Source organism: Aotus nancymaae, unplaced genomic scaffold (genome assembly GCF_030222135.1).
Source record: "Aotus nancymaae isolate 86718 unplaced genomic scaffold, 86718_ANA_hifiasm-v0.15.2.pri h1tg000014l, whole genome shotgun sequence".
Taxonomy (NCBI): domain Eukaryota; kingdom Metazoa; phylum Chordata; class Mammalia; order Primates; family Aotidae; genus Aotus; species Aotus nancymaae.
Window position 1 is genome coordinate 112,653,288 of NW_026988425.1, and position 25,979 is coordinate 112,679,266.

At 49.4% G+C, this 25,979-nt stretch overlaps 1 protein-coding gene across 4 annotated transcripts in view; it reads left to right on the forward strand.

Annotated features, from left to right (window-relative positions):
- Window positions 1–23,880, forward strand: part of IGF1R (insulin like growth factor 1 receptor) — a 320,134-nt gene extending 296,254 nt beyond the window's left edge. For all 4 annotated transcript variants that reach the window (XM_012438640.3, XM_012438639.3, XM_064376255.1 and 1 more), the window contains 4 exons: window positions 548–707; window positions 4,241–4,370; window positions 9,754–9,888; window positions 16,425–23,880. In XM_012438640.3, coding sequence (XP_012294063.1) covers window positions 548–707; window positions 4,241–4,370; window positions 9,754–9,888; window positions 16,425–16,806 — 807 coding nt within the window. In that variant the 3' untranslated portion in view covers window positions 16,807–23,880. The remainder of the gene's footprint in view (window positions 1–547; window positions 708–4,240; window positions 4,371–9,753; window positions 9,889–16,424) is intronic.
- Window positions 23,881–25,979: the final 2,099 nt, after the last annotated feature.

The following is a 25,979-nucleotide window of genomic DNA, read 5'->3' on the forward strand; positions in this document are numbered from 1 at the left end:
AGTGGAGTGGCTGAATCTTGGCTCACTGTAACCTCCACCTCTCGGGTTCAAGCGATTCTCCTACCTCAGCCTCCCAGATAGCTGGGATTACAGGTGTGTACCACCACACCCAGCTAATTTTTATATTTTTAGTAGAGACAGGGCTTCCCCATGTTGGCCAGGCTGGTCTCAAACTCCCGACCTCAGGTGATCTCCCGGACCTGGACTCCCAAAGTATTGGGATTACAGGCGTGAGCCACCGCGCCCGGCCTTTAAATAATCTTTGCCATACCCAAAGTAGAAAATGCTGGTCCTAGAGAGTGCGAATTGGTGTTCCCCTCAGCAGCTCTCTGATGTGGTCAGGAAGAGGGCGCAGATAAGCTTGCAGGCAGCAAGCAGGTGCCGTGCTCTCCATGATGGTTTGTGCCTTCCCAGCAAGACCTGGTTTCTTAGCATAAACAACCCTCGGTGCCCAGATTGAACAAAGATGATCTGCAAACCTTGAAAGAAATTGGCATGGAAAAAAAATCCAAAATTCTCATGTGAATTTTTTTAAAATCTCCAACAGAATAATCCAGTCCTAGCACCTCCAAGCCTAAGCAAGATGATTCAGATGTCTGGGGAGATTGCAGACGGCATGGCATACCTCAATGCCAACAAGTTCGTCCACAGAGACCTTGCCGCCCGGAATTGCATGGTTGCCGAAGATTTCACTGTCAAAATCGGAGGTGTGTCCTTAGCTTTCCAGATCTGAGCAAGAACTAAACTTACTGGACCTTGTTGTTTTGAGGACCTTGTTGGCATTCGTCTGCCCCTGGAGAGGTTTTCTAATGTGTGCCTTGAGTGCGGGCACTCTTTTCTTGGGAATGATGTCATTGTCTCCAGTTGATGGTCACAAACCTGGCACAGTTGGTACCAGTGCTGATAGCTCATGGACACGGTGGTTCAGGTACTGGGCATGGTCCCTGAGGCTGCCTCTCCTGACAGTTGAGGCATTTCTCGGTAGAACACTTCTTTGCATTGGTTACAGAAATAATCAAGACAGTGTCTTCAGATTTGGCCTTGGGAATAAAACTCACTGTCCAACCTTGCATTCATCCCTCCGATTTTCCTAGCTTCTAAGGAGCAATGGTCTCTCCTTCCAAGGGTCCACATTGTTTTCTAAGAGGCAAGCGGCCCTAATGATGAAGCCCCTGCATGGAGCAGGAGCAGTGGCAGGAGCTGGCATGGCAGTCCCTTAGGTGAGGGGCAATCACTGCTCACTGCATTTCACAGCCTCCAAGCTCTGGACCGCTCTCCCCCAACACTTACTATCCTGCTCTTAGCTCAGCAGCCTACTGCTTAGACACCCTTGCTGCCACCACCCACTCTCACACCAGAAAAAGGGGTTGGATTGAATTTCTGGCAATGGTTAAAATCCACTTCAGCCTTTAGGCTTGTGTTTTTCTTTGGTCTTTTAATCTGCCTAATGAAAACACACATAACATCAGGGTGCTCAGGAAACCACCTGGTTTTACCAGGATTCTCATCTTCCCACTATGATATGATGATAGTTTAGAAAAATACCAAATATTTACCCTGAGAAACTGCAGGGGAGATTTCATATCCAAAGGAAGCTATTTCAAATGACCTCTGCGTCTAGTTCTTGAACTGTCTATTCTGGAAGTGTTTACCTTCCTTTGGTGACATATTTTTTTCCTTTAGTAGCGATTTTTGAATGAAATGTTTTGGCCCTTGAGTGAATAATGAGAATCTTTTAGAGAATGTTTTTTTCTGTTTTTTTGAGACAAGAGTTTTGCTCTTTTTGCCCAAGCTGGGGTACAGTGGCATGGTCCCGGCTCACTGCAACCTCTGTCTCCTGGTTTCAAGCGATTCTCCTGCCTCAGCCTCCTGAGTAGCTGGGATTACAGGCACATGCCACCATGCCCAGCTAATTTTTTGTATTTTTAGTAGAAATGGGGTGTCATGTTAGCCAAGTTGGTCTCAAACTCCTGACCTCAGGTGACCGGCCCGCCTCAGGCTCCCAAAGTACTGGGATTACAGGCGTGAGCCACCACACCTGGCTGAGAATGCTTTCTAAAGTAGGGGTGCATGTCTTTTTTCTCCTCTGTAGGCGCTAAAGGTATTGAAACAGAGCCATATCCCAGAGCCCACATCCCTCTGTCATCAGAGTTCCTTGTTCAGGATCCACCAGTGTGTCCCTAGGTTTGGCACATTGAGGCATCCTCACATTTGGTGCCCTGTGAAGCTGGGCAGCCCTCAGAGAAGGAATAGAGTCCCATCCTACCCCAGGGCTCCTGGGGAAGAGCTGCCCGCATCTTGGCTGGGCTTCCTTTGTGCATCCAGCTGGCTCCTCCTTCCCTCTCTGTAGAACTCAGATTGTCCCCATGGAAATGCCAGCCAGCTCCCCTTTCCCAGCGCAGGGGAGAACACAGGGACTGGGGAGCCAGGTGGGCCAGTTCTGCCACTAATGGATGGGAGACTTGGGGCAGGTGCCTTACATCCGGGAGCCTCAATTCTTCACCTCGGAAATAGGGGTGATAATGTCGCAGACCCCTTGGGATTGTGAGAAGAACTTGGTGCAGGAAAGCAGTAGCCTGTGCCTGGCACAGGGCAGGGCCTCTACAGATGGTAGTTCCTGCCTGCGTCTTCCTTCCCACCCTCCTGGCACACGGGAGGAACTCAGTTTCTCCCACTTTGCATCACACGGGGAGAGGTGTCTTTTGTGCCAATTGCCATTTTAAATTCAAATCAGTAGTGATCATGTTTGCTGTTGAACCACGTGGCATATTTATAGTGATTTTTCTTTTTTAATCATGGTTTTTCTTCCTAGAATTTAGAGTTTTCATTTGTGCTGAGGAAGATCATTTGTGTTTTTTAGTAGGATTCCTTCTTTTCCACCTTGTGCAAGTAAAGGCAAATTCCCCACTTGCATGTCATTGGATTAATTCACAGATAACACTTTGGCACTTCATTCTTCACAAGGGTTCAAGATGTTTTTCCGACACCCAGTGTCTCATGGATGACAACTATGACCAGTAATTTTACCAGAGCCAGCTTGAGGGCCCTTAGCATAGCACAAGTAAATTATGTTGGTTCAAGTCCAAGGAACTGTTCTCTGGGTTTGCTTTTGTAGCCTTACCTCCTTGTGGCACGAGTTAGAGGCATAAATGAGCATTTTAAAGTAGAGCAGCCCTTTCTCCTGGGAAGGAAAATGGAAGAGTTCACATAAGAAAAGGTTGTGTGATTGAGTGCAGAATCAAAATCTGACAAAGCAGCAATAATTTAGGATTATAAAGCTAGCCTGCCATCAAACATGACTATGTGACATCTTCTGGAGACATGGAAAATGGAAGAAATTTTCAAAAATGAGTGGGAGTATTATGTTGAAAAACAGTATTGAGTAATAGCTTCAGGGGCCTCGTGAATAGCGTCTGTTCGGCACCTTACCAGGTACTTTTGTCATCATGAACTCTTACTCTGAATATTTTCCCCCTTATTAAGCAGTGAAATTATTTACTTTTCTCTAATGATGGGGCCGTGCTACCAAGTAAATAAGCATCTGTACTCTCCTGTTTATTTGGTCAGGTTTTTAAAGCATGTATAAATGACTGTGGATCTCTGCAGTACTACGTATTTTCATAAATCATGAGACTCTAATTTTTACACTGCCTCTGTTTTTATTTTTATTTTCAAGACAAGGTCTCACTGTCACCCAAGCTGGAGTGCAGTGGTGTGATCATGGCTCACTGCAGCCTTGACCTCCAGAACTCCAGTGATTCTTCCACCTTAGCCTCCCAAGTAGCTAGGACTACGGGCGCACACCACCACTCACGCCTGGCTAGTTTTTTATGTTATACAGACAGGGTGTTGCTGTGTTGCCCAGGCCGATCTTGAATTCCTGGGCTCAAGTGATCCTCCTGCCATGGCCTCTCAAAGTGCTGGGATTACAGGCGTTGAGTTGCTGCACTCAGCCTGCCTCTCATTTTAAATGGAATAAGGGAATTAACTTCTTAAGGGAATCAGATTATAAATGTATTAAAGGTGGTGATCACGTGGTATTTGCTCGTCATGTGACTGATCATCCCTTACTGTCTCTGCCTTATAAAACTGCAAACCCTGCTGTTTGGCCACCTTAAAGTGGGGCGTGTCTGTGTCTCGCCTTGTGTCTGTCCACACGTAATGAGCGTAGGGTCCTGTGCGGCGGCAGTAGCGGTGCCTGCTCCAGCGTGTGACTCTGCACCCTCTCTTTCCCTCACAGATTTTGGTATGACACGAGATATCTATGAGACAGACTATTACCGGAAAGGAGGGAAGGGGCTGCTGCCCGTGCGCTGGATGTCTCCCGAGTCCCTCAAGGATGGAGTCTTCACCACTCACTCGGACGTCTGGTATGAGAGCCTTTGCTGCAGTGCCCCCCTGGAGCCCCCTGGCCTCCGCACATCCCACCAGCTCAGTCTCCAGGGCTTTGGCTTTCTCTGTTCATTGTCACCCATTTCCAGTGTTAGCTCAGTGTTGTGTGAGCCACACTCCTTCATCATTGAGGTGTTCCTGTTATCAGTGGGCAAGCTAAGGGCAGAAGGGCATTTGTGGAACTCTAAAGAAATTGTGGGACCGACATTTCTTCCTGTCTTCAGCGTATCAATATGTTTCCAGGGGCTGGGATGTGCCAGAAGCCATCACCTCTCTTAGTTTCTCTCCTGCCTGCCTTCTTTCTCTTTTCCTCTTTCTCAATAAACAGACCTCTCTCTGTCTGCCTCACCTAATCTCACCTTCAGATTGTAGACAGTGCTTTATTGAGACCCAAAGCTTATGAGTTCTGATGATGTTTTCCTGTCGGTTCCATCTGCTGCCTGTCTTTCAGTGGGCATCCACCGTTGTTGACCCAGGGATGGTTATGGGAAGCAAGACGTCTCACTTAATCGTAAACAGCATCTTCCGGTGGGAGCTCATCGGCCTCGGGATTGGAGGCTTCTCGGTGGTATTTATTGTGGTTCCTCGGCAACATTGTGGAGAAGAGGTCAGGTTCTTAAATACAACTGAGGTCTTGGCAGGCTGAGGCCCTGGCACAGGCACCTTCTAGAATGTCAACTAGTGTCTTGGCTTTCCTCATGGGGGGATCCCGTTGCTGTTGTGTTACAGAAATGGTAGTTGTTTACTCCAACTGTCTGGATGACTGCATAGAGGAACTATTTCAATAGTGACTGACATCATTTTTTTTTAACCTCATAAACCTTTCACAGTTCAAGGGCCTTGGATCTTATTTTCAAGACAGGTGCAAATTGGAAATAGCATTTGAATATGACCTGGCAAAGCGTGATTGCTTCTCGAGCTCAAGTTTGAGATCTGTTTTGCAGTCAGCTTGTCCAAGATGGTTATCTCTTTACTGTCATATCAAAGTGTTCTGCACAGCTTTTAGAGATTGGGATCGTGGGGAGAGGGCAAGCCTGGGTACGTGCATGCATCTGTTTATTCTAGGTTTCCTGCCTCCAAGACCTTGGAGCTCAGCTTGTAGTATAATAAAATAGAAAACTATAAAGCTAGGGAGAACAGAGGCAGGACAGGATGATAACGTGTGTGAATATCTCACAGGCGAATTTTACTCAAATTCTGGCTAGCAGATATTGCTACAAGCAGCAACAAAGGGACATAGAGGGTGTTCAATATCAGTTTCTTTCCATTTGACTACATAACTACTATGAACCAATATGAAAATATCTGTATAAACATGAATGGGCATTTGATATTCATTCCATGACATGCTCAGGCATTGACAGTGCTTCAGGTTTATTTTGTTTAACTCAGGCTTTAAGGATCGCACAGGTCAGGAGGGCTAGGACACTGGAGTAGGTTTCTCAGCTGTCCAGGCTCTAAACTAAAGCTGTCCCTCTCAAAAGAATGGAAGTGATTTTAGATTGTGTTCAGCAGCACAGAGCAGTGATTCCTAGATAGTTGAAATCTAGAAAGAAACACAGAGAATTTTGACTTTGTAGAAGAGACCCCAGAATTTTAGGATTTGGGAAGTATCCCTGTGGTCAGGCCCAGTCCCCAAATGGCACCCACAGCATCTTTGGCAGCTGGTGGTTGAGCTTCTGCTAAGATGTTTCCAGGGACTCCATGTTCACTTCCCCACAAAGGCAGGCCAGCCTCATGCTTTAGACGTCCTTGTTCTTAGCAAGTCGCTCGTGTTCTGCTTCCATCAGCCTCTCTGTGACACCCATTGGACCTTCTGTCTGGAACACAATTGCATACCTTGCTCTGTTCTTGATAGACAGGTCTTGGAGTCATCTAAGGAAGTGTGTCTGTTTTCTAGCCAGAACATCTCCAGGTTCCTGCTGTCTTCCAAGACTTCATTCCAAGGCCGTTGGGCACTGTGGCTGCTCTCCCTGCAGCTCCCTGTAGCACCACGTCCCTCTAAAATGACAAAGGTGCCCTCTAGGCATGGAGGAAACCAGGCAAAGGACTGGGGAGCTGCACCCCACAGCCTAGAGAGCTGTGCCTTTTTCCTGAGCATTTGGATCACCCTACACATAATCTTTATTTCTTATTAAGAAGCTTTCTAAATAGTCACAAATAGCCAAGGTCATTTGCTTCTTTCATGGCTAATTACCATCTGTGGGGAATGTGGATTTCTCTGTAGGTTTTAATTTGCTGGTGAATGGGCCATTGCCACTATCCCCTCCTGGTGTGGGGAAGTGTCATTACTGAATGCTGCCTCCAGCCAGCACGGACATGGCGGGGGACTCACAGCAGCGGGTCTGCTCCCTAGGGAAACAACCTCAGTGTTCCTAATTAGAAAGGGCTTTACACAGACATTTACCTAATGTTTGAAGATTAAACCTGTCTGTGAAATAGGAGACTTGATTTTATATGAAGGCATGAATAGCCAGCACCACATAGTAAAGTACCCGCTTTGAAAAACACAGAGGTGTTGCCTATTCTCAGTGCCTCTGACTGGCTGTGTGGCCTTGGTCGAATCTCAAAGCTCTTCTGGGCTTTGGTTGCTCCATCTGTAAGGTGAGGTCTGTCTAGGGATGTCTGTGGTACCTGAATAGATGTTTAAATGGCTCCTGTAGCAACTGGTATTGGGTAGAGATGGTTCTGTATCCACACCTTGCTGTTGTCACATTAAGCTGTGAGGGATGACAGACTCCAGCACTCGGTGACCCTCAGTGACAGGTGATGCTGACCTCAGACAAGAGTTGCTCAGGGGATAGCCTTTGCAGTTCAACTCGACAAGCATTTGTGGAGAGCTGGGTCTTCTACCTCCTGCACTGTTGCCTGTGTGAGATAAGGCTCTCGGGGTGTGGAAGCTGCAGGGACGATCATGTTGATGATGATGTCATTGTCATCGTCCTGGTCCTCAAAGGTAAAAGTCTTGTGGAGAAGAGGAAGTGATCCTGACAGTTTGGGGTTGCAGAAGCCTTCACAGAAGAGATGAGGTCATGTGAGCAGCACCCTAAGTATGGACTGTCACAAAAGGAGCACGAGGAAGTGGGGGATTCCTGGCTGTGGGGATGCTGGGCGGGCATGGCAGAGGGGAGCGCCTGCTACAGGTGGGGTTGGTGGGGTTTCGTTGGGGGACGTAGGCTGCAGAGAGATCAAGTCGACCTCAGCCATTGTGTTAGGGATTCTGGACTAATTGTGCAAGCCCTGTTACGGTTTCTGAACTGGAGGGTGATCAGAGCTGTGCTTGAAGAAGTTTTTGTTCTCCAGAATATACGGCTGCATTGAGCAAGACGCTGGAGCCAAAGAGGAGAGGGGTGTGGCGGGCCAAGGAAGGAGGGTCCTCACACTGAGGGAGTGCTGGGGGACGGAAGGAGGGTGCCAGACCTTGGACAGGTTGCAGTGGGACATGGAGGAGGCTGAGGGCATGGGTGACAGCAGGTGGACTGCTTGGTTGGAATGGGCATCAGCTGCAGGGAAGCCGGAGGAAGAACAGGGCACAAATCAGAGTTGAGTGTGAGACTCACCGAGAGCTTACAATGGAGCAGTTGGGCCTCGAGGGTCAGGGTGGGAGCTGTCGTGAGAACTGGCTGCCTGCAAGCTGGTGACACCACCAGGAGAGGCGCCAGGGGCAAGAGAAGTGGGCCTGGGAGGAGCCACATCCTCAGGCCATTTCCCAGGCCAGCCCGCAGTCAGCAAAAGCAGAGAGCTAGTGATTGCACCTTTTTTATCTGTAATTTTTTGTGGGAGAGCTAGTCATTTCCTGTACCAAGCTGCATTTCAGACGTGAAGGTCCTACTGGTCCTGACATGCTGCCCGTGTGGCTGGGCTGGTTATGGAAGGCAGAGCGTCCAGCACAAAGCTGGCTGAGAGCCCCTGCTCCCTGGGCCCAGGCCCCTAAGCTGCGCTTTGGCCTCTGGATCTCTTACAAAACATGAAGATGACAGCATTTCTTGGTCACTTGCAGTTAAAAAGGACCTTGGGTTGGTCTGTCCTCTGATTGCTAAGATTCTATTTCTGTCTAACATCTACTTTTAGTATCAATTTGTACAAAAATCTTTGATTCACCAAAAGCAGCTGAAGCAGCAAATAAAATGTTCTCATACAGTCGGGCCCTGTGGGCTTGGGCACAAGGTCAAGGTCCCAAGAGCTCTGGGTGGGAAATCCCCTGCCCCAGGTTTTTCCATGAGGCTTGGCCAGCACCTGTAGCCCAGGGCGGGTCCAGCTGGAAGCCGCACTCGCCCCTGCCCCTGGCCGCTTGCTGGTGAGTAGCCTGCTTTACTCCACTGAAGTGAACCACGTGGAAAGGCACACAGGCCACGGAGAAGTTGTGAATGATGGAGATTTGTCCTGCACGGGCGCATTTGTTTTGCAAATTACAGCATTGTCTAACATTCTGTCTGAAATTTGTGTACGGGTACTGTTTTGTTTTCCAGTAGTTTAAATTGACAGACAAAGCTGCATGCATGGCAGAATTGCTCACTACAAAGTTATTCCCCAGCCAACCTCTCTGCTTAAGGATTCTTTGTCCATGATACCCCTACCAGCCAGGGCAGCCCACCCTGGTCCCCCCACCTGTGACACAGAGGCCCTCCAGGCTGGCAGCCCTCCAGCTCTGTTGGGGGTGGGGAGCAGCAGGAGTTCTCTTCTCCCTTGGCCCGACTGGACCTCAAGGTCCCCATAGATCTTTTAAACGTTCAGGACTCAGGCCCTCACCCCAGACCAATCAAATCAGAGCTTCTATTGGGTGTCCAGGCTTCTGTCTGTTTAGAAACCTCCCCAGGAGATTCTCCTGTGTGGCCAGCAGTGAGAACTACTTGGGTAGAGGTTTCCAAAACTGTCTGATTGTAAAAATCACCTGAGGAGCTTGGTAAAGCTTGACTGTCCCAGGCCTCATTTGAGAGTACTAAGTCAGTGTCCAAGCTGGGGCTGGGACAAGAATGTTATTCTTCTTGGGCTAAAGCCAGTTTAGGAGATACTGCCCTGCCATGTAAATGGCTGGGATTAGGTGGATGCTGAACTCAGTATGCCCTGCATTCAAAGCACAGATCAGGGGCTTCCTGACCGTGCAAGGGATGCAGCGCCCTCACCGTCACCTTCCTCAGCTCCGCCACCAGGGCTGAATTTAGTCTACATAGACCATTAGCAGCCACTAAGGGAGGATAACGTCCCACACTTAGCCCAGGGCCTGGCCTGCTGTCTCACAAACGCTGTCCCCACAGTAAGGACAGTTTCTCTGCTCGGGGTGGAAGAAGTGCTGGAAAGGAAAGGGCAGCATGGTCCAGTCCATCCCTTTCCAAGCTCCTCACAGTTCTTTTCTCACCGTAGGTCCTTCGGGGTTGTGCTCTGGGAGATTGCCACGCTGGCCGAGCAGCCATACCAGGGCTTGTCCAATGAGCAAGTCCTTCGCTTCGTCATGGAGGGCGGCCTTCTGGACAAACCAGACAACTGCCCCGACATGCTGTACGTACTTCTGGGGCCTCTCAGTGCTCTTCTGATTTCTTGTCTCAAATACCTGTGTTCCTGGGTCACAGGAGATGAAAGCCGTTCTCTGGTCCTGAGTGTACTGTGGCGGCCAGGTGCTGTTGGGAAGAGGTTTGTCCTCATGGAAGGAGCTAAGTATGGTCAGTAGACCTGTGCCTTAATTCTACCCCACATGCCTTAATGCTTTAGTTCTGATCTGCAGTTTGCACGTAGTTTCTCAAGCCAAATATCTGAAATATTTGGCCAGAGCAATCCTTACTCATCCTCTCCATGTGAGGTTTTGTTTTGTTTTGTTTTAAAAAGGCAAGAATACAACACTTACTACTCTGAAGTCAAACTCAAGAGCTGCCTGTCCACATCTGGCAGGCCGAGGGAACTGCTGCAGTGAGTGTACGCAGAGTTGCGTGGTCAGGACTCCTGTGTGCTCCACGTAGGGTCAGCTTGACTCAGATGGTTACAACCCCGCCCCATGTTTCTTCTCTGTTAAGTGTTTACAAAAGTCATAAACCATCTAAGGAACATGCTCTCCAGAGCTTCATCCCCTGACCAGTATGGACCTGGAGCGTGTGTGAGCTGATGTCCCTGCAGACAGAAGGATGCTGGTCTGTCCTCTGATTGCTAAGACTGTATTTCTTAGCAATAGGAAATGAATCTTGTGCTAGTGAATTTGTCTTCTCACTACACTTTTTTTTGTTTTGAGACGGAGTCTTGCTCTGTCACCCTGGCTGGAGTGCAGTGGCGTGATCTCAGCTCACTGCAACTTCCGCCCCCCAGGTTCGGGCACTTCTCCTGCCTCAGTCTCCCAAATACCTGGAATTACAGGCACCCCCCACCATGCCCAGCTAATTTTTAGTAGAGATGGGCTTTCACCATGATATCCAGGCTGGTCTCGAACGTCTTGTGGTTGCAGCCCAGCTGTCCGTTTGGGCTGCGGTCATCTGAAGGCTTGCCTGGGGTGGGCAGACCTATTTCCAGGTGCTGCTGCATAGGTCGCTATACCCTGCGTGAGCCACCCTGTTCCTACGTGGGCCTCTCCATAGCACTGCCCACGTGTCTCAGGATGTGTAGCTGGCTTCTCTTAGAGCAGAGTTTGGCACTCTTTCTCTAAAAGGCTGGCTAGAAAATATTTTTGGCTCTGTGGGCCCATACAACCTTGACTGCGACTCCTTGACTCTGCCCTTGTAGAGCAAAGGCAGGTGTCACCTAAGCTCGTGTGGCTATGTTCCAATACAGCTTTATTTTTGCATACCGAAATTTAGATTACACATCATCTGTGTGTTGTCACAAAATACTCTTATTTTGAATTTCTTTCAGCCATTTACATGAAAACCATTCTTGGCTCATAGGCCTTAGAAAACTAGGCAGCAGGCCAGATCTGGCCCACAGGTACATGGTTTGCCTGCTGTGCCCTAGAGGAAAAGATCTGGGACCTGAGCAGAAGCCAGGGCATCCTTTCTGACCATACCTCCAAAGTCACACTTGGAGGCTCCCACCCTCTCCTTCAGGTTACAGCCTGTGTAACGGGGATGTGAGCCAGAGGACCACTGGGGATCCGGGAGCCTGGCTACTCCCCCCTGCCCCTGCAACACACACCCAGTGCCCCTCAAAGGTGACCATCTGCTCCACACTTTGAGCAGTGCAGCCACTGTTTTCTTGCCAGCCATGATAAGAAAAATCATGTTTCGAGTCTGAATATAAGCCATGGAGTATGAGGGCTGATGCCTACTGAATGTGCATACAGGTCCAGTGCCAGAATCTAGGCTAGTACTAGAACTGGGGGTATTTTAGCAAACTTAGAAACAGCCCACAGAAGCAGGTGTGCATTTTGCTCCTGTGGTTGGGGTGGGTGAGGGAAAGCGGTATTGTTTTTTGTGCTTTCTCTTTGACTTGGGTAAACATTTATCTCTGAGAGACTTGTGGGATTCTTACTTGGTCCACCTCCAGGTGACTGGGGTTTTAACATTAATGGAAGCTGCCTGGGATGCAGCCTACTTGCCATGGGAAACTCAGGGCACTTCCTGTTCCCAGCATAGAATAACAAGGAAATTTACTCAGAGCAGTTACTCTGACATTAAATGTTTGTTTGGTTCAGGAGGCATGTCTGCTTTGCCATCGAGAACCGCCTTGGCAAATTTTTCTCCCTTCTAAGAAAAGAGCAGAATGAAAGGAGGCAAGTTGGTTTCATAGGGAGTGTGCGTTTTGTCCTTCTGAGTTTACTGATGAGCTTACATGAGAAAGAATTTTGAGATGGGAGTTCTGTTGTCACAAGAAATGAAAGAATGGCCTCTGTTTATCCCAGAGAGCAGAGTCCCTGAGCCCTTGGGAGTTACCTGGAAGCTCTGCCAGGTCCCAGGTGAGAGAGGAAGTGCATGAGTTGTGTGGTTCTGAGGTCTGAACAGGCACTACCTGGGGATGTTGGGGGCTGGAGTTCAGTGGCTGCAGATGGACTTTTGCTCAGCATCAGGAAGTAGACAGATTCTCACCCCTCAGAGTCACTGAGTACTCCAGCTTTAGAGGAAGGACTCTGTGGTCTCCAAGCCACGAGGTGCTGAGGTGTGAGTCTCAACGTCATGACTCCTGTGAATTAACTTAGCAGGTGTCCCGACATCAGATTTGAGTTGTGGTTCTCTGCTGGGTCTGGACTAGATGGACGACGAAGCCCATCCTCAGCCTCATTTCGGCCCAGAGCTTGGTACTTATGCCATGGATGTTGAGCCTCTCTGGGTGCATGCTGATGACCCCTGAGGTCACACAGATGAGCCAGGAACGGCCCTGGCTTTTGTGAAATGTGGTAATGTAAAAGGTCCTAGCTCTAATGCTGCAGGATGAGGGCCAGGGCAGAGGTGTGAACTCAGCCATGAACACATGAGCTAGGAGGCCATTTGTTCTGCTAACGCTTCCTCAGCTCCACTCTCCAGACCGTTGCCAGAGAAGTCTTCGGTCTGCAGGATTCAGAAAGGAATCTGAACTTTTAGCCTGGAGCTCAGAGATGAGCTTTTTCAGACTCAGAGATGAGTCTGAAACAAGTGGAATCTGATGGTTTTCCAGTACAGTTTCTCCCATCGCTGGAATCCTGGTTTGGTTTTACGGGAATTGAGTGTTTGAGTGGGATGCAGGCAGGCAGGAAGGGCGCTCTGGCTCAGCCCCGGTGAGCTCACGGAGGCCCCACGTCCACGTCCACTCCTGGCTGAGGTGTGGTTCCTGAGATGGTCCTCACTGTTAAGGGCTGCCAGGAGAGGGGCACACTCAGCCCTGCAGGTCCCCCGGGAATCCGGTGAGCATCGGCACCGGGCTGATTCCTGGCAGCATGCAGGAATGTGCAGGTGCCTCCTGGCCTCTGACATCCCACACAGGTCACAGCCTATCCAGTTCAGGACATTGGGGCCAAGAGTGGGGTTGGAATACAGAGGCACCTCCGTGTGCTCCCCCACTGACCATCACCCAGCCTCCGCAGGGCACAGCTGGCCCCCAGGAAGCTGCTTCCCAGCAGGGCAGGGGTTCCATTTGAGTCTTGTCCCTGTTCCAGGAGAAGGGCCAAGTATGCATCCCCCAAAGGAGAGAGCATTCCAGAAGTATGGCTCCAGATGCACCAGAGCTGACCCGTAGTAAAAAACAAAACAAACGTGCTTTTTAAAAGACGAGTTTTATCAGCTCACACATCCTTCTAGAGTCTAATGGGGATTTTGTGTGTGTGTGGAAATAGTAAACAAGGTCTTGAATCCCACAGAGCGAAAAAGACTTCCTTTCGTGGGCAGCACTGGAAGGGCTGTTACTCTGGAATGGTTTAAAAGAGGCATCACATGGCTTGTGTGTGCTGAAGTCATTGCCCCTCCAGTGGCACTTCCTCAGTCCCTGGCCACAGGACACAGAGCCAGGCACATCTCATGCCTGGCTGCATCTCTGCCTAGGGGCAAGTCAGCCAGAGAGGGAGTCATGGCCTGGCCATGGAGATGCATTTCGTATCTTTATGGCCTATTGTAATTTTTTTACCCCAATCCTTTTTCTTTTTTTTTCTTTGAGATGGAGTTTCGCTCTTGTTACCCAGGCTGGAGTGCAATGGCGCGATCTCGGCTCACCGCAACCTCCGCCTCCTGGGTTCAGGCAATTCTCCTGCCTCAGCCTCCTGAGTAGCTGGGATTACAGGCACGTGCCACCGTGCCCAGCTAATTTTTTGTATTTTTAGTAGAGACAGGGTTTCACCATGTTGACCGGGATGGTCTCGATCTCTTGACCTCATGATCCACCCGCCTCAGCCTCCCAACGTGCTGGGATTACAGGCGTGAGCCACCGCGCCCGGCCCAATCCTTTTTCTTAGGAAGTGACAGGCAGTGTGGAAAGGCAGGCTTATTTGTCATCAAGCTGCCAGTTTTTATCAATGCAGACCACATCCCTGTGACATCTGTGACTATCCCTTGGACAGTTAGGCGGGGGAGGTCTCCTGGTGGACCCAGAGTTACTCTTTCTTAGGTTAAAAGAAAATTCCTTTTTCCAGGATTATGGCAATCAAAGAGTAGTCATCCTGTTGCACAGACAACTCCATCCCAGCTCCACCCTCACAAGTTTTGTAACCTTGGACAAAGTATTATTTAATATTTTAGCGCTTCTGTTCCCCATCTGTAAAATGGGGAGAGATTATAGTCAGTAGCACCTGCTCCACAGGCCTGCGAGGACCTCAGCAGTTCACACACATAACTTCCTCACTGGCTGGCACCTAGTGGGCACACTGCACTCTCCCTTGGGGTAGAATTTTAAAATTCTGGCTAAAGAGATGCTTTTCCATAAAAGTGGCCACATGGAACTCTCCGTATCTAAGAAGTGTACTGTGGGGCCTTCAGATTTGGTCTAATTAATTCCTTTCCCCTCAGAGCAGGAACCTGCAACCTTCCTTCTGCAAAGGGCCACGACTTGCAGGCCACAGTGTCTGTCCTGACCCTCTGCTGGCCGTTGTAGCTGGAAAGCACCTGCAGCCCGCATGGAAGCGAGGCAGCGTGGCCCCATGCCAGGGCAGCCTGGGGGAAGCCCTGTGGAGACGCAGACCCCCAGGCTCCAGAATGCTGACTTCTGGTGAATTCTGGATGGCTCTCCCTCATGCCCAGGCCCACCCTCCCCTCAACGTTGCAGTCTCCACCTGAAGGAAGCTGCCGAGTGACCAGAGGAGACCTTCTCTTGGAAGGCTAGCGTCCATGCCCAGTGGCCTTTCTTCTATCAGGGCCCCCATTCGTCAGGCTGGCTCTCGTTGAAGCTGGCATGGAGGACCCACACTCCAGGGCCAGGCCGTTTTCCTTCCCTTGGAATTTTACCCAAGACCAGACGTGGGCAGGTGTTCGGCCTGACGGGAGGCTAGATGCCAATTTGGGATGTTTTGAGCTTCCTAGATGTGGAGAGTTCTATGTGGCCACTTTGATGGAAAAGCATGTCTTTAGCCAGAATTTAAAGAGTAGAAGTGCTTGGTGAGAACAGAGGTGGAAAGGCCTGCACTTTAGTTCCACGCTCACAGAAGAGAGGGGCTGCTGGCGGTCACTCCTCAGAGCGAGAGCCAGCCCTGCATGGTGGCCAGCTGCCCTTTTTTACCCCAAAAGTCTGTTCAGCTGAGGGGTCTCTGCATTCTGGAAGCTTGTCAAAGCTTAGGCCTTTCCTGGGTCAGGGCGGCCAGCTTTCCTTGTCCATGTGCAGCCTGCTGCTTTCCTGGGGGGGGCCCAGCCACAGTGGGGAAGACTCCCTTTGTCCTATGTGACTCTGAGGGCCCCACAGATATTTGCAGCCCAGGTGCTGTCAGAGCCCAGCTGATGCGACCGAGACCCAGCACAAGCGTCATCCTGTTGTGCCTGTCCCTAGCTGTGGAGTGGACTTGTGCCCAGGGCTCTCCTTGCTGGCTCTTTAGAATCTGGCTTCAGGTCTGGCTTCACTGGGCCTCGTTTGATCCAGAATAGCCTGAGGCCAGGGCTTGCCTGTGCAGGGCTGGAGTGAGCAGGTGCTAGCGCAAGCCTGCCCTCATGGTGCCTTCTTTCTTCCATCCTCTGCAGGGGTACTCCTGCACTAGGAGGAAGCTTAGAAATAGCACAGGTGGGAGTCGGCAAGAGAGCACCTTTGGGGAAGCCGCAGTCACTCATCAGCCTTATTAGTGAGAAACGGTGTTTCAGCAGTGGCTGCCTGAGCTGCCTCAGATAGAAAACTGGTATTTTTGTTTCTTGGCACTGGAACCATAACTAATACCTGTAATGATGGACTGTGTGGACCTAGGTTAGGCCCTCTTGGGAAAGGAGAGTTTGGGTTTTGTACCGTGGTGGTCTCGGGTTCTGGGTGAAGTGAATGGAACCATGCAAGGTAACACAGGAGATGCTGAAGGCCACGTGGGCCATCCATGCAGAAAGCCAGGGATGGGGAGGGGCAGCAGGCTGTGCTCAGCACTCCTGCCGTACGCTTGTAGGAGGAAAACCACTAGCAGGTACCCACAAGGCCTCGTGGCCACGCACGGCCTCTCAGCTTGGATCCCCTCCCATGTGTCTTGGCTGCAGGTTTGAACTGATGGGCATGTGCTGGCAGTACAACCCCAAGATGAGGCCTTCCTTCCTGGAGATCATCAGCAGCATCAAAGATGAAATGGAGCCTGGCTTTCGGGAGGTCTCCTTCTACTACAGCGAGGAGAATAAGCCGCCTGAGCCAGAAGAGCTAGACCTGGAGCCGGAGAACATGGAGAGTGTCCCTCTGGACCCCTCAGCCTCCTCAGCCTCCCTGCCACTGCCCGACAGACGCTCAGGGCACAAGGCTGAGAACAGCCCCGGTCCTGGAGTGCTTGTCCTCCGTGCCAGCTTTGACGACAGGCAGCCTTTCGCACACATGAATGGGGGCCGCAAGAACGAGCGGGCCTTGCCGCTGCCCCAGTCTTCGACCTGCTGAGGATCCCAAGTCCGTGCAAACAGTAATGTGTGTGCACACTCAGCAGGGTGTGGGGAGAGACAGCAAGTTTTAACAATCTATTCATAAGGCTCCTGTACCTCAGTGGATCTTCAGAACTGCCATTGCTGCCCACAGGAGACAGCTTCTCTGCAGTAAACACATTTGGGATGTTCCTTTTTTCAATATGCAAGCAGCTTTTTATTCCCTACCCAAACCCTTAACTGACATGGGCCTTTAAGAACCTTAACGACAACACTTAATAGCAACAGAGCACTTGAGAACCAGTCTCCTCACTCTGTCCCTGTCCTTCCTCTTCTCTCTCTCTCTCTCCCTTTTGCTCTCTCACTTTTCTCTCTCTGCTTCATAATGGAAAAATGATTGCCGCAAGTCCAGCCAGGAAGCCCTTTTTATCAGTTTGAGTAAGTGGCTGTCCCTGTGACCCCCATGCAGCCCCTGTGCACACCGCCCGACACCGTAGGTCATTACAAAAAAACACGTTGCGACGGAAATTTTTACCTTAATCTTTCCCTTTTTTAGGGACTTGAAATTTACAGAGGGCCATTGTTCATGCAAGGCTGTTACCATTTTAATGCTGCCAAATTTTGCCAAAATCCTGCACTCTCCCCTCACCGTCCCTGCACTGATTCCTTGTGTCCTGAGGCATGGGCGAGCGTGGCATCTGATTGCTCCATGTGAGAGACATGCTGGCGACACGCTCTGACTGCCCTGCTATGCTGCTCAACGCCACATGCACACAGGTCTCATTGCTTCTGACTAGGTTATTATTTGGGGGAACTGGACACTGGGACTTTTGCTCAGTGAAGATGGGGAGAAGCTGAACCAGCTTCCCTGTCCCAACCCCCAAAAATCTGGAAGCAATGGGCCCTGGGCAGCCTCAAAGATGGACTTTGAGTCAAGGTGGCCCCAGGCCTGCTCCTCTCCCAGCCCCAGCTCCCCCACCCGCCCCCAAGTACACAAATGGGAAGGGGTTTCCAGGGACTCAGCCCAGCTGTTCATGCAGGCTTGCAAGGAAGGAAATTCAAACACCGCAACAGCAGTAAGAAGAAAAGCAGTCAATGGATTCAAGCATTCTAAGCTTTGTTGACATTTTCTCTGTTCCTAGGACTTCTTCATGGGTCTTACAGTTCTATGTTAGACCATGAAACATTTGCATACACATCGTCTTTAATGTCACTTTTATAACTTTTTTACGGTTCAGATATTCATCTATACGTCTGTACAGAAAACAAAACAAGCTGCTATTTTTTTTGTTCCTGATCTTTGTGGATTTAATCTATGAAAACCTTCAGGTCCGCCCTCTCCCCTTTCTGCTCACTCCAAGAAACTTCTTATGCTTTGTACTAGAGTGCGTGACTCTCTTCCTCTTTTCCCGGTAATTGATAATTCTACGACATAATTTGCCATGAACTGTTTGATGCCTTTTTATAAATACATCCCCCCTCCTCCCTCCCACCTGCCCCTTTAGTTCTAACCCATAGGCTCTGTGGGCACGAGGCTGGTGAGGGCACAAGGCGGAAAGAGGGCCGGGCACCCGCCCTGAGAGGGCCACACTCCTCCCCCAGCCCGCCCTCACAGCACTGGAGTCTGTTACAGTGCAAGACATAATACAAACTCAGGTCAGAAAAACAAAGGTTAAATCCTTCACACGTCTTTGTTCAGTGTTTTCCACTCGCCACAGTCGAGAAGCCTCACCCTCTCTTTCCCTTGCCTCTGTTTAGGTCGTGACACACATATCTCTATTTTTTTAATTCTTGGGTACAACAGCAGTGTTAACTGCAGACACTAGGCATTTGGATTCCTTTTTTTTTTTTTTTAATGGCTATCGCATCCTTTCATCCCACGAAAAACAGCTGCTGAGTCCAAGGCAGCAGCCGAGTGTGGTCCAGCAGGCCCTGCTCTGGCCCCTGCCACCACCCTCACCAGGCCGACCGACCTGTCTTTGGAACCAGAACACCCCAAGAGACCTCCTTCATGCTGGCGGCAAGCGGGACCCTGGGATCCAGGCTGGCCCAGGGCGGCATCCTCAGGGCTATGCCAGCCGGAGGAGCGCCAGGTTGGGGCAGCACAGATGCCACAGCGGCCCAAGAGCCCCTTGGCTCCCTGCCGGGGGACCAGGGCTGTGGTGCTGGCCCACTTTCCCTCAGCCAGGAATCCAAGTCCTTGGGGCCCAGGGGTCTTGCTTTGTTTCATTTATAGCACTTCTCACCAGAGAGATGACAGCACAAGAGTTGCTTCTGGGATGGGAACGTTTAAATTAGGAGTAAGAACAAAGCTGAGCTACAGCGATTGCTAGTTGCGACTGAAGATAAAACACAAAAAAGAGTGTGTAGTGCTTTTCTGCTTGTCAGCAGCTTGTCTCACTGCTTTCTCTAGCCTCTACCCCATAGCATGTTCCCTTTAAGAAGAAAAAGAATTAGGGAGCTACTATATGTAGGAGTTTTAATTTATCTTGTGATAGCAGTTTCAGTGACTGTAGAGAAGCCCCATTATGAATTTAAATCCCAAGGAAAGGATGTGTGTGTGCACGCGTGTGTGTGTGATGGGACAGTTTTTGATTTTTTGGGTTTTTTCCCCCCAAACATGTATCTACTCTACCTCACTCTTGTTTTTTATATGTGTATATAGACAAAAGAATACATCTCACGTTTCTCAGTACCTGACAACAGGCCGTTGATACTGGTAACCTCATCCACGCCACAGGCTCCACACCAGGTGATGCAGGGAGAAGCCAGGCCGAATTCCGGGGTCAAAGCAACACTAACTCACCTCTGCTCATTTCAGACAGCTTGTCTTTTTCTGAGATGTCTTGTTTTGTGTTGCTTTTTTTCTTTTTCTATCTTGGTTTTCACCAAGGTGTTAGGATTCTCCTCCTCCTAGCTGGGTGGCCCCATGAGGCCAAGGAGGGCCCCAGAGCACACCTGGGGGGCCACCAGGCTGTCCCTGGCTGACTGTCTTTGGAACAAACTGCTTCCGTGCAGATCAAATGACCAACACATTTAGTCCTTAAGAGAGCAATTGTTGCGCAGGGTCTGAGGTCAGGAAGGCGTCCAGGCGGCGCAGTCTGTGAGACTCCTGTGGGGAAAAGCGTGGTGCATTGGGTTTGCCCCCTCGCTGCTGCTGCTGCTGTTGCAGCCGTGGAGGCGGCCTGCACCGAGGCAGGGAAGTGCTGCCATAATTGCTGTATTCCTTCAGTACAAAGGTGCAGCCGCAGCAGCAGCTGAAGAGCGAGGTCCACTCGGCCTGCACTCCAGAATGCAGAGGTTCCTGACCTCACAGCCTGTCCCTGATCGAACGCACGCAGTAGCAGAGTGCCCTCCCCCTGCAGGCTGCCCTCTCAGCTTCTCCTTCACCTCCTCCTACCCTAGGGGTAGAAAGAGATGTACCAAACCTTCAGGCTGGAAAGGCCAGTGGTCGGCGCTGAGCCTCCGTGAGCGTCGCACCTCCTGCCTGGGCTGTACCTCTGTCCCTGGTCCTGCTGCTCACAGGACAGACAGCTCACTCCCCACTTCCAGCAGCTGCTCTTACAGGCACTGATGATTTAGCTGGGAAACGTGGCGGGCAGCTTCCCGCAAGTGCAGATGGCTCCTCTGCAATCCCAGTACTGACTTAATTAGCTCAGGAGCCGTTTCCCTCCTGCCGGAATGCGGCCCGTCTCTCCCAAGACCCCAGGGATCTTAAGGTCTTTGAGAAATACTGTTTGATCAGGGTTTTCTTCTTCCACACTGTAGGTGACCCCTCGGAATTACGGCCTCTCCTCTCTTTTGCACATACCTACCGGTTTCCACAACTGGATTTCTACAGATCATTCAGCTGGTTAAAAGGGTTTTGTTTAAACTGTCCAAGCTATGTCATTTTGTTTTTATGTAGGTGGCTTTTAAGTAGAAAGAAAACAGTGTAGTGCCCATCATAACAAATGCTTCAGAAACACTTCAATAAAAGAGAAAACTTGGCTTGTGTGATGGTGCAGTCATTTTACTGGACCAACCCACTCAACTTGACCTATATGAAGGCGGCATCTGTCCTCAGTTCTAGCCTAATTTCACGCTGATTTTTCCACCTCTTCTTGATTTTTCTCTCTCGTATGTTCCAAATAATCTTACCAAGCTGAGTTGTGGCATTTTCCATGCAACCTCCTCCTGCCAGCAGCTCACACTGCTTGAAGTCACGTGAACCACTGAGGCACATCATAGAATTGATGTGAGCATTAAGACATTCTCCACACAGCCCTTCCCTGAGGCAGCAGGAGCTGCTGTGGACTGGAGATGTTGTTGAACTTGAACTGTGTGAGACCCAGACCACCCCAGGTCTCCTTCGTGGGATGTCATGATGTTTGGCATACCATTGGAACGAGCCTCCTTCTTGAAAGATGGAAGACCGTGTTCGTGGCTGATCTGGCCTCCTTCCGGCCTGTTTCTTAAGATGCGGAACCACATTTCAACAGTAGGAAAAGTGGCTTCATAAAATAGAAGAGCGGTCACTGTGGAACTGCCAAATGGCACGAGGCTCAGTGCAAGTGGGTGTGCTTTGGGATAAAAGTTTTATGAGCCGACTATTCTGTGGCATCAGATTCTAGGCCAGTTTGTTCCACTGAAGCCTCTCCCATAGTAGCCCTCCTCTGCAGGCTGATGGCCAGACAGCTTGCAAGTGGCTCTGTGGCAAGAGCACACTGAGATCAGATGGGTGAGAAGGCTGGGATGCTTGTCCAGTGTTCTCAGCTATCACCGTTGGTTCCTCCCAGAGTGGCCAGATGGCATTGGTCGCCACTCCCTCCCAGTGACAGTGACCCGCTGTGGCATACCTTGGCCCATTCCAGCAGTCCCAGTTATGCATTTATCATTTGGGGTTTGTTCTTTTTGTTAATGTTACTCTGTGTTGTCAGCTGTCTTTTCATTTCCTGGGCTAAGCAGCATTGGGAGATGTGGACCAGAGATCCACTCCTTACGAACCTGTGATGAAAGTCACTCTTTCGTACTCCACTCTGAAGTAGTTGGTGGTACAAATGACAACTTCGAGAGGATGTTGTTTAGACTGAACCTCTGTTGCCAGAGATGCTGAAGATACAGACCTCGGACAGGTCAGAGGGTTTCGTTTTTGGCCTTCATCTTGGATGACTGGTTGGTCATTTGGAGAAGTGAGTGCCCCTTGATGATGGAATGACCAGGTGGTAGGTAGCAAACCATTGTCAGAGGGATCCTGGCACAGAGAGAAGAATCACGAGCAGCAGGGTGCGGGGCTTGGAAGAAATGTGGGCAATGTTTGGAACTTGATGGTTTCTGAAGCTATCAGACCACATCAAGGCTCAGCTCATCCATGGGCATTTGGTTTCAACAAAGAAACCTAACATCCTCCTCTGGAAACTGATCTCGAAGTTAGGTCGAATTGTTCAAGAACACGAACTACATCGCACTCGTCAGTTGTAGTTCCGGGGCATGACTTTAGGGTTTTATTTTTTTTCTGCAAGAGCATAAATGATCACTCATTTGTATGTCCACGTTTGTGTGTCTGCATCTTTCTGGTCAACATTGTTTTAACTAGTCACTCATTAGCCTTTTCAATAGGGCTCTTAAGTCCAGTAGATTACGGGTAGTCAGTTGACGAAGATCTGGTTTACAAGAACTAATTACATGTTTCATTGCATTTTTGTAAGAACACAGAATAATTTTATAAAATATTTGTAGTTTATAATTGCTGAAAATAATTTAAAGACACTTTTTTTCTCTGTGTGTGCAAATGTATGTTTGTGATCCATTTTTTTTTTTAGGACACCTGTTTACTAGGTAGCTTTACAATATGCCAAAAAAAGGATTTTTCCCTTACCCGGGCCGTGGTTCACCCTCTTTTCCCCCCAGCGCTTTGTACCCTAGTTTATAACAAAGGAATGATGATCTTTAAAAAGTAGTTCTGTATCTTCAGTATCTTGGTCTTCCAGAACCCTCTGGTTGGGAAGGGGATCATTTTTTACTGGTCATTTCCCTTTGGACTGTAGCGACTTTAACAGACAGAAAGAACCTCATTGGCCATGGAAGCAGCAGGGTGTTACAGCCCAGCGGTGCATGGCACCGTTCAGCATCTGGTTGGGTTGGTCTGGCTGCTGTCATTGTCATGCAGTGCCATGGAGATGGGAAGATGTGACTGCACAGATGATGGTGTTGACGATAATCACAGCATGCAGGGTGATCGCATGAAAGATGACAGCTCCGAGGCATGCAGGCCATTTGCTTACATGCCTTGTATCGTGATTAATGCTTTGTTTGAACACGGAAGAGACCCTATTTAAGGCAGAACACCGAAGACACATATTTCTAATACAGATTTTAAAAAATGCTTTCTAATAAGAACTACAGCATAGACAAAAATTGGTTTGAAGGTTTGACTCCACGTCCTCTCACCCCCAGGGGATTGTTGGCCACGTCTACCCAACTCCACAGTACCTCCATTGTGGGAATCACCTAGGGTTTCTGCACTACACAGAAGAAAGATCCAGAAACTCTTTGGGTTTTGTCTTCAACTTTTCATTTGGATGTTTGGCGTTGCACACGCACACCCACAGGTGGAAGAGGTGCCTGGGAAAACACCTGTCTGCTTTCTAAGCCAGTGAGGTTGAGGTGAGAGGTTTGCCAGAGTTTGTCTACCTCTGGGTATCCCTTTGGGAGAAAAAAAATCAAACCAGAAGGCGGGATGGAATGGATGCACCACAAACAATGCATTTTCTGAATTTTCTTGTTTAAAAACAGTTTTTTTTAAAAAGTTAAAGGTAATAACATGGCCAATTTGTTACATAAAATGACTTTCTGTGTATAAATTATTCCTTTAAAAATCCTGTTTATATAAAAAAATCAGTAGATCAAAAAAATTTCAAAATGTTTTTGTATGTTCTGTTGTAAGACTTTATTCCTGTTATTGCGATATACTCTGGATTCTTTACATTATGAAAAAAAAGAAACTTTGTCTATTTTGAATGGCTGAAGCTAAGGCAACGTTAGTTTCTCTTACTCCGCTTTTTTCTAGTAAAGTACTACATGGTTTAAGTTAAATAAAAGAATTCTGTATGCATTTCTGTCTCTGGTTTTGTTCTCCCCCCTCCTGGAAGCATCACTACACTGGTGGCAGGAAATCTGAGCTACGTGGGGCACATGTGTTCACACATGTCGCCTGGAAGCATTCTCCACGAAAGCATTGCCTCTTATCTGACAGCTGAACTTTCTGAGCATGCAAATTGCTGGTGAGGATGACAGGGAAGCTTTTCTGTTTCTCACTCCATTCAATTATCTGGACAGAAATTTGAATATATAAATTACGGAAGTCTGTACTGCACTTCTGATTTGTGGATTTTTTTTCCCTATATTTTCCACTGACAACAGTCAGGCCAAGGCGAGTTTGATCCGCATGACTCCAGGGTGGAGGACTTCATTTCTTCTCATTTCCCATGTGCTTTTTGGTCTTTCACAGCTGACATGCTTGCCTCCAGCGGGTGCTGGCGAGAACCCAGTGGGCTGTGGCTCACGAGAGGAGCTCCAAGTCTTAAGTTACTTTCTAGCTGCTGCTTAGTGATCTCTGCCTGCCCCCAGGGACCCTACAATGTAAACATCATTATTTTTGTCAGGGGATATGGCTATGGCAAGGTGTAAATGTTCCAGAATCAGACCAAGGCTTCATAGACACATCAGGAGGAGAAGCTTGTCATTTCTCTCAACTTTGTCACTGGAAATTATGCTCCAATAGCAAAATCTGGCCAGAAGAAGAAGAGCCACATAGCAATGTGTAGGCAGGAGAAGTAAACCAAAGGCCACGGTTAACGCAAACCTATCGAGCCTCAGAAGTGTTGGCACCTAAAAGCAAAAGGCCTTTATGGAAGGGGATTCTCGGCTGGGAGCAGTGGCTCATGCCTATGATCCCAGCACTCTGGGAGGCCGAGGCGGGTGGATCACTCGGGTTCAGAGACCAGCCCGGCCAACGTGGTAAAACCATCTACTAAAAATACAAAAAATTAGCTGGGCATGGTGGCGGGTGCCTGTAATCCCAGCTACTCAGGAGGCTGAGGCAGGAGAATCACTTGAACCCAGGTGGTGGAGGTTGCAGTGAGTCGAGATCACACCACTGTACTCCAGCCTGGGCAGCGGAGTGAGACTCTGTCTCAAAAAAGAGGGGACTCTCAAGCTGGGCATTGCTTTTAGGTTATTGCTCACTGTTGTCACCAAGTGCCTGGGACTGAGGGGATCTTCATTAGATGACTGATGACAAGGAGGTCTCAATGCTGAGGCTGGAAAGCCCAACATGGCCTCCCGCTTTCCTGAGCAGGTTGATGCTGCACTTCCGGGTTGCCACAGTGCCGTCTGCACTTGACCTGCCCAGCCAGGAGGAGCAGCAATGTCTTAGGATGAAGGTGCTGGGTCTTTAGAAGTGTTAGAACCTTTCCCCCTCCATGCTATTTCTTAAGACTGCAAGCCCTCAAGAGCTATTTCCATACTCAGATGTGTGACTTAAAGTCACTGAAGGACTTTTCACATCCACTCTCTCACAAGATGTCCACAATCACCCTTCAAAGGAAGGATTTTAATTAATTACTCTCATAGATGAACATACAGGCATGCCCAAGACACCCCCGATCCCCAGCCAGCTATTATATGACCAACCCAGGCTGGTCATGGTGGCTCATGCCCTTAATCCCAGCACTTTGGGAGGCCAAGGCAGGTGGATCACAAAGTCAGGAGACCGAGACCATCCTGGCCAACATGGTGAAACCCCATCTCTACTAAAATACAAAAAATTAGCCAGGTGTGGTAGTGTGTGCCTGTAGTCCCAGCTACTCAGGAGGCTGAGGCAAGAGAATCACTTGAACCTGGGAGGCAGAGGTTGCAGTGAGCCGAGATCGCACCACTGCACTCTAGGCTGGTGACAGAGCAAGACTACGTCTAAAAAAAAAAAAAAACCAATCCAGGGCTCAGCCTTTTCTGCTGTGGTTCTCAAACTGCCTTCAGCACTGCCAGAACTAAGCAGGCTCTGTGCACACTGACAAGAGATGCTGGGCAACGTACACAGCCCAGGATGTGAAGGAGCCTTCCAGGGTTCTCCGCGGAGAACTTCAGAGGCCAGAGAGGGAAATTATGGGGATGTTCTTGAAGGGGGAGCTCTGGGCCTCCCAACTGGATAAT